General features: G+C 30.4%; 1 protein-coding gene across 1 annotated transcript; it reads right to left on the reverse strand.

The window, feature by feature from the left end:
• Window positions 1-2,149: 2,149 nt before the first annotated feature.
• PolI (DNA polymerase iota) lies at window positions 2,150-7,940 on the reverse strand. The gene is made up of 2 exons (XM_072547079.1): window positions 7,771-7,940; window positions 2,150-4,042 (listed from the first exon to the last, which is right to left on the reverse strand). Exon 2 carries the CDS (start codon window positions 4,040-4,042, stop codon window positions 2,354-2,356), a length of 1,689 nt encoding a protein of 562 aa, XP_072403180.1. The 5' UTR covers window positions 7,771-7,940; the 3' UTR covers window positions 2,150-2,353.
• Between the last annotated feature and the right edge of the window lie 616 nt (window positions 7,941-8,556).

Genomic DNA, 8,556 nt, shown 5'->3' on the forward strand with positions numbered 1-8,556 from the left:
AGTCTGATTTCCATAGATAGAAAGCCGTATTATTTTTTGTTTTTCTCTTCGTACTAGTTGAGCCCTTTCTGTAAAAAATATTTGCTTTTTTTAATTGCTTTGGTGTCTCCAACAATAAAGTTAACTTTCCTTTTTTTTTATAAAAAATAAAAAAAAAATTTAATTTTTTTAAATTGTTTCTTCTTCTTCAAGTGCCCTCTCCGCTACGGAGTTTGGCAATCATCATTGCTATTCGTATCTTTGAAGCTGTTGCTCTTAAATAATTGGTTAGATGTGCACTGGAACCAGTCTCTTAAATTGCGCAGCCAAGATATATACGTCGTCTCCCACGCTTTGTTTGCCCTGAATCTTTCCTTGGATAATTAACTGGAGCAATCGGTACTTTTTCCCTCTCATCACATGACCAAGATATTCCAACTTTCTTCTCTTGATGGTGATCAACAGCTCCCGTTCTTTGTTCATTCTTCGAAGAACTACACTATTTGTTATTTTGTCTGTCCAAGGTATTTTCAAAATTCTTCTGTATATCCACATTTCGAAGGCCTCTAGTTTATCGGTATTGCTCTTGTTTAAAGTCCAAGTCTTTACTCCGTACAGCAGTATCGAGAAGATGTAGCATCTAACCAATCTCATTTTCAGGTTTAAGTTAATGTCATGACTTCCCAGAATGTCCTTCATATTAACAAAAGCAGCTCGAGCCTTTCCTTAAATTGTTTACTAAGCTCTAATTAAAACAAGCTACTTTTTCTCCTGGCTTCATGTTTCATCTTCATTTACATCAGCGATAGAATAGAAGTATCGTATTATATTATATTGTTTTCCTGTAAAATACTGTGACATTTTTGGCACTTTTTGCAAAGTTTGTATAAAATCTATAAAAAAATTTTAATGTGTTTTTTACTGTAATTTTATTGTAGTTACTAAATGTATTTTTTAACACCTAAACCTATGCATTTGACATCTTTATATGACTTTACAATCATTAGAACTGAAGAAGTGCAGAAATTACTGCACGAAACGTGAAACGAAACGAATATATATATATATATATATATATATATATATATATATATATATATATATATATATATCTCACTCACACACACACACATTATATATATATATATATATATATATATATATATATATATATATATATATATATATATATATATATATATCTCACTCACACACACACACATATATATATATATATATATATATATATATATATGTGTGTGTGTGTGAGATTAAAATCACACTGTAAATGAGGATATCGGTCAAGGAGAAAAAAACTATGAAAAAACTATTTCAATCTTTTTCCCGACAATGAAGGCGAAAATACCAACTATGGGTCAGGAGACGAGGAAGATAATGATGTAAACCATATAAGTACCTGACAACTTCAAGCAGAAGGAGAGCCCATGAACAGTAGAGAAAATAAGCGTATTTCAATTGCATATGGAGCATAGAAGGAAGACAAGAAGGTAACTCGCTTCAAATTTTCAATGAAAGTAAGGAACATATTCAATAATACCTAATCAAATACTAAAATCGTGCAACCTTCTAAAAAAAGCTAAGACCGAGATTAAATTTAAATGGGAAAAAAGTGATGTAGATAGATCTACATCCCCCATACATGGATGCATTGGATGTGTGACTAATGCTAATCAACTAGTGCGCCTTTACGGATATGATCAAAAAAATCTACATTTTAAGAGAGAAATTGCACAGCATCTCTTAAAAAACTATAAAGTTAAACCGAAAATGCCTGGACAAAGAGAGCTTCTATCTACAATACCACCTCAGACAGCCGAAACTTGATGGTTTGCCAACAGACAAGAAGATGTTCCCAGTGCAAAAATAAAACTACGAAAACATGGAAGAGTTGTCAAATTCCACTTCTGATAAATGTTTTGATGAATTTCAATAAATTAAAGAAAACTTAGTTTTTATTTGAGTAAGGGCCCAAGGGGTCGTTAACGACCCACTCTCAAAATCATAAACTAAATATCCAAAAAAAATTTAAACTTATAATTTTTCATGTCATATTTAATTGTTTTAATAATAGTTCATAGTTCTAGGCATTAATGGGTTAATATGGTAAGTTGCCAAAAGATATCAAAATTATATAAAAGAAAAAATACGCTTTAGTATTATATTCAATAATATATTGTACATGTGAAAATAAACTTTTGCGTAGTATACCACAGCAAGAATAAAATTAATAAAATAATATAAACAAAAAATAATAGTTTCTTAATCTAGTAAACAGGTAAAAAGAAAATTTGATTTTAGGGTCGAGTGTAAAAAGAGAGGTATTTTCATTTTTTTTATCTGTATCTAGCCTTTATCACATTTTAGTAAAATAATTCAATATATTATTAGATTTAAACCTTTTATTTTTCTGAAATCTTTTTTCTGATTGTTGATCTCTTTTGTATTCTTCCCAAAGCTCATTTTGTAACTCACAAGGCAATTCTTGAAACACAGAATGATCAACATTCGGCGGGCATTTTATATCCAAATTATTGTTAACTGCTGATGAACTACTTTCTGACTCGTCAGTACTTTGTGGTATTTTTGTACTAGAAATGTCAAAGCTTATAGCATCTGAGCTCAAATGTAAGGCAGCTACTGGTAGATCTGTAGGTGAATCCAGATGGCTATGAGATAGTTTATATTTTTTTGATGGAGGCTCTATATCACATTCAGGAGGTATAATCAAAGTTGTAGGTACTGTTTTACATAATGTACTACTTGTAATATTATTATGGATGTCTGTAACAGATTGTACTTCGATATCTTTCTTAATAAAGTTCGTAAGTATGTTTCCAGTAGCTGGTTTTTCCAAGAATTTCGTAAATGCCAATCCCAAGAGAGTTAGGTGGTATGGTTTCTTTGGATCTACTAATTTATTAAACAAATGCATTATCACTGTCATTATTTTTTTAATATTATTGTCCGAGAGTTGAGAGCTTACGATAGTATTAAATAAAGAAGGGCTTATATTACATTGTTTTGTTTCACGTGTACTACTTCTTTTCTTTTCCCTATCGAATCTCCTTATAGTTAACTTAATTGTTTTTGGCAACCTCCCGTCTTCTACCAATAAAATAATTAGTCTATTTAAAAGATGTTCCAGTTTTTCACGAACTTCCTTTTCAGCACTTAAAGCTCTACAACTGTCCTCAATTCCTATACTTTGTGGCTTCCCAGAAGATTTAACAATAGTTTCATCTATTCCGAAACTAAGCGTTTGTACTAACTTGGCTTTTTCGGGTCCTAGAAGATCGCTCAAGATAGAAAAGTTGGTCTTTTGAAGATCTTCAACAGTCACTATATTTACAGTTTTAAGTTGTTCAGAGAGAGTATAACCAATACCAGTAATTTTGGACACTGAAGATAAGCTGAGCATAAGTTCTACACCATTATGAGGAAATACAACAGTTTGTTGATCTGGTTTGTGGACACTCCCTACAATTTTAGCTAATAGTTTATTGTGACCTATCCCTGCACTTGTAGTTAACTGTAATTCAGATTTAATCTTATCTCGTATCTCTTGTGCTATAGTAGTACCTATCTGAAGCCTTCTGGTACAACCACAATCACATAAATCACTGTCATCACCAAATATATTTCCAATTGTACTTATATCAATAATGTTCTCAATCCTTTCAGACACCAACTCTGTAACATCTATAAAATTCTCATCAAGGCCTAGTCTCTCTACCACTCTGGAATAATTTTGTAACAATGCAGTAACTTCATAAGATTTTTGTCTGTAATCATGAAGGTCTTCACCATTCACCAAAACCATATTCGGACATTGTTTTAGGGCTTCACTAACTAAAACACATTTATTTACCCCTTGATTTCTAGCTATGTAATTGGTAGTAACTATTATATTTTTTTGTTGGATACCTAAAGGAACTTGCCGAAGCTTTGGGTTCTTAATCATTTCAACCTGAGCATAAAAACAGTCAATGTCAATGTGGATGATAGTTCTTGAATGGTCTTCAAGTGATTTTAGCATTTCCATCTAAAACAAAAAATATCATTTTTCAAACACACAGAAAACTGTACCTAAACAACTAAAGAAATAACGGTTAAACCAAAATAACATCAAAAAAAGATGCAAAAAATTTTTTTACTTTTACCCCCGGGCTTCCACCTAAAACTCCACTCGCAGAGGTGTAAAAATGCAAAAAAATCGATCTACCAAGTACACTGTAGAAAAAAATGTTTCAAATAAAAAATGTAGCTAAAAAAAAATGTTTATGACCATTTTTTGTGTAGAATGAACCATTCTTCAAGCAAAATTCAGCTTGTTTGTATGATTTTTAGAGATCAACTCTCTGATGACTGGAACAAGATGCTCAATCAATTTTTTGATAAATGAAGTAATCTTTGATACTTTTTAATCTCAGTATTTTTCTGAAACTGATAATCGGTTTGTTAAAGACTTTTCATCATATTTGGGCTGCAATTTGCTACAACTTTGGAACTGAAATACCTAATTATCTCTTAAATGGATGATCAATGTAGCTAAATTTACCATTTATCTGATATCATTAGACTCTTCTAGTCTTTTGCACTAAGACTTCCTAGTGCCAAATAGTTTTGAAGTAATTCTATAGCTAAAAAAAAATGTTTATGACCAGTTTTTGTGTAGAATGACCGTTCTCTTAGAAACAACGCTTGAAGCGACCGTCGATTTTGCATGTCAGTTACGCGCGCGAAATCAATGTTCCATAAAATTTGTATTAGCTCGACGGTAAAAATTCGATATCTTTTGATTCAAGTGACCTATTGAAAAAAATCAAGGTGCATTTTAAAGGTAGAGTTAAGCTTTCGTATGCAGTTTTGTATTTTGCCGCAAATGAACTTAGATTTTATACAGGTGTTAAATAAATAAACGTGGTGCGATTTTTGCCATTTTCTATGATTCTCACGAGATCAATACAATCTATTCCTTTCATTGACTAGTCACTATGAAGTTTCAATTACTAGAGCCTAACCTTTAAAACCTTTAGAATAAAAATTTAGTTTTGAGTTTCGGCAACAAATGTGAAGTATTTGAAATATGTTTAAAAACGCTGGAACTTTCACACAACAAACGATCTAAAATATATTAATTTTTTTTTCTATTACACTAGTACGTTTTTGAAAAGAACAAAACTTCTGCAATCAATTTCACCCAAAACAGACTTCTTAAATGCATTTCCTGTGACGTGTGATCGTTTGTAATGTAAACCATTAAATTCTGCGTTTTTTGGAATGAACATTTTACTACAACTGGTCAATGAAAGTGATCAATTTTATTGATCTCACGAGAATCGTAAAAAACGGCAAAAATCACGCTCGTTAATTTATTTAACACCTTTATAAAAACTGGGTTTATTCTCGGCCAAATACAAAAATGTTGTTAAGAGAACTGTTCATGCTACACAAAAAATGCTTATAAACATTTTTGTTTATCTCAGCTACATTTTTATTTGAAACATTTTAAATCGAATTTTTTGCGTTTTCCCCCAGCGGCTGGCGATGGGCTTACGGGGGAAGCCCGAGGATAAAAATGGTAAACTTTTTTGCATCTTTTCTGGGGTTCCAAAATTAATATTCTCCTGCAAAATTCAGCTTGTTTGTATGATTTTTAGGGGTCAACTCTCTGATGACTGGAACAAGATGCTCAATCAATTTTTTGTTAAATGAAGTAATCTTTGATACTTTTTAATCTCAGTATTTTTCTGAAACTGATAATCGGTTTGTTAAAGACTTTTCATCATATTTGGGCTGCAATTTGCTACAACCTTGGAATTGAAGTACCTAATTATCTCTTAAATGGATGATCAATGTAGCTAAATTACCCATTTATCTGATATCATTAGACTCTTCTAGTCTTTCGCACTAAGACTTCCTAGTGCCAAATAGTTTTGAAGTAATTCGGTAAATATAGAATGCTGTGTGTTTTTTACATTAATTCATAAAACTAACAACAGCTTAACATTTATTGAAAACTTTGCTAAAATAAATTGTATTGATAACTAAAGCTGATAGTTGTTTTATGTGTTTTTAACAGCTATACAATAAAGATGGTTTTTAATGAAAAAGATCTTATAGTGAAGTAGCCTTAACGATTTTCCTATCCATAAGGCAATGGTACAAAAAATTGTAAAGCACTTTGATGAAACTGAATGAGTAAAAGCCATTCGAACCAAAAGTAAACCATTTGAACAGGTAGATCAAAAACTGTTATAAATTACAATAAAACTTTAGATTTAATGCAAAGTTTCGTTAAACATTGCTAAAATTTAAGGTATTGGTGTGAGGTAAATCCATACTGGATATGTGAAAACCATACTCAAAGACCAAAAAACTAAATGAATGGTTGGGTATAGTGAGTACTCAGTTAATTAGGTCGTTTTTTATAGAAGAAAATTTAACAAGCAATAAATAGGAAATGCTAGAGAGGCAGAGCCTCAACTCTTGTTTGGTGTAAATGTTTGGCAATATTTAGATCAGAAATTTCCCAGGCTAGAGATTGGTCGATTAGGTTGTATTGAATGGACTCCTTATTCACCTGATTTGAATCCTGAATGTTATTTTTATTATGGATATTTGAAAACTAGGATTTATAAAACTAAACCAGCAAGTGTTGCAAAGCTAAGGCAATAAATTAACGATGAATTAATATAGGGAAACATGGAGAAATGCAATGAGGACATTTTGAACAGTTGATTAGATGGCTAATTATCACTAATTTATAGAAAATATAAAGACTATTACTTCAATTAAGTGCAGCAGCTTGATTGACATATGTCAATGACAAATTTTGCATTTGGATAGCACTAATTTATTTCAGAAATCTGCCAGGAGCAATCCCAGTGTTCTTTTTAGTGAAAAACTCTGATGAATTTAACAGCCTATTTTGAGATATTTTAAATTAAACTCAATTCATGCTTTTGGAACAGTTATAAAGGATTTAACTAATGTCATACATTAAATATACTGCATTGTGGGCTAGTGAGCCCTTATCTAGAATATCATTCTTTAGTTTGATCTCATTATCAAGGTGGTATCAACAAAATTAGGAATGCTCAACATAAATTTCTTCAATATTTAGCATTTAAATTTAGTCTGTATTTATATGATGATACTATTATTCAGATGTTAACAGTGCCCACTTAAAAAACTGTAGAGCATGATTAAATTTTATTATTCAAATTAATTAACTGTCAAATAGATAAACTTGAGTTGTTAGCTAAAATCAAATTTGCAGTTCCTAGTCGCCAAAGAGAACAGTCTCAGTTATGCTTATTCTTTATTATCAAAAGATAATCAGTTTCATGGGCTTGATTTCTAAACTTATAAATTTTATCTCAGTCTAAGAATAGTTTTTAAAATATTTGATTTCATCTAGTTTTAAAATGTATTTTTAATTTGTTATATTTTGTCTTTTAAAATGGGTTCGCGATGAAATAAATAAATATTAAAATGTAGGTTGATAATTGTATTTCATAAATAAAGTAATTTACATTATATAGAGAAACAAGGACATAAGAAGAGACTCCACAGTTACAATAAGTAACACCACAAAATACCAATGCCATAGATTTATTTAGCCGATAAAACAACATTTAAACAGCCAATACCTTTCGCTCTTTCATCATAGACAAAATGTAACACTGATCAACAAATTTAATAGATTCAAACACATTAAAACTTAAAATGGGAAATTTAAATATGCAGTTATTCATTTTTACTTACCTTGATTTATGAAATAAAAAAGTAATTAGTGAGAATACTTGTGTTTAAAATTAAAGGCAAATATCTTCTGTATTTTTGAGTTGTTTTTTGTACAAATTTTTGAAAAACAACAAAAACTTTCTTAATAAATTAGTTGTCAACGTTTCTAAAGAAGTGAGGTTGGGTTGGAAATTTCCTTCGATATTAAATCGATGATTGCTCCGACCGTACAATCGATTTCTCGATGAACTCTGTGTATTTTGGGCGATGTTGCCAATATTATAGATGAGCAACAAGTTTTCATACAAAGTTATAACAATATACAATTATTTATCTTTATATATTAAAATATAGTGTCACGGTGTTGTCCAAGCTAATATTTAAAAACCACTGAAACGATTGCAATAAAATTTTGTAAAAGTGTATTTGTTGGTCCCACTTACGAGGTAGAATATTTTAACTCGATGACCGACCTTAATTTTTTTAATTGTAAATGCAAAATGTTTTCTACGACTAGACTTCCACAGTTTTAGTTTATTTGATCCATGTAGTTATAAAATATCATAAAATGACGTATAACAAACGTCATTTTATGTTTTTATAACTTTTTTTATAATAAATCGAGAAGGACTGGATCAATTTGGCTAATTTTGGTTTTAAAATATTTATTTGAAGTCCTAGGAAGGTCTAATAGGTGAGAGAATAGTAGAAGCCACAGATTTATTTCCCATACAAACAGTTACATTATACTCTTATACAAAATGTTTTATACGACTGTACCTTTACAGCTTTAGTTCATTTGAACAT

The sequence above is a fragment of the Diabrotica undecimpunctata genome, chromosome 1, assembly GCF_040954645.1.
Source record: "Diabrotica undecimpunctata isolate CICGRU chromosome 1, icDiaUnde3, whole genome shotgun sequence".
In the NCBI taxonomy this organism is placed as follows: Eukaryota; Metazoa; Arthropoda; class Insecta; order Coleoptera; family Chrysomelidae; genus Diabrotica; species Diabrotica undecimpunctata.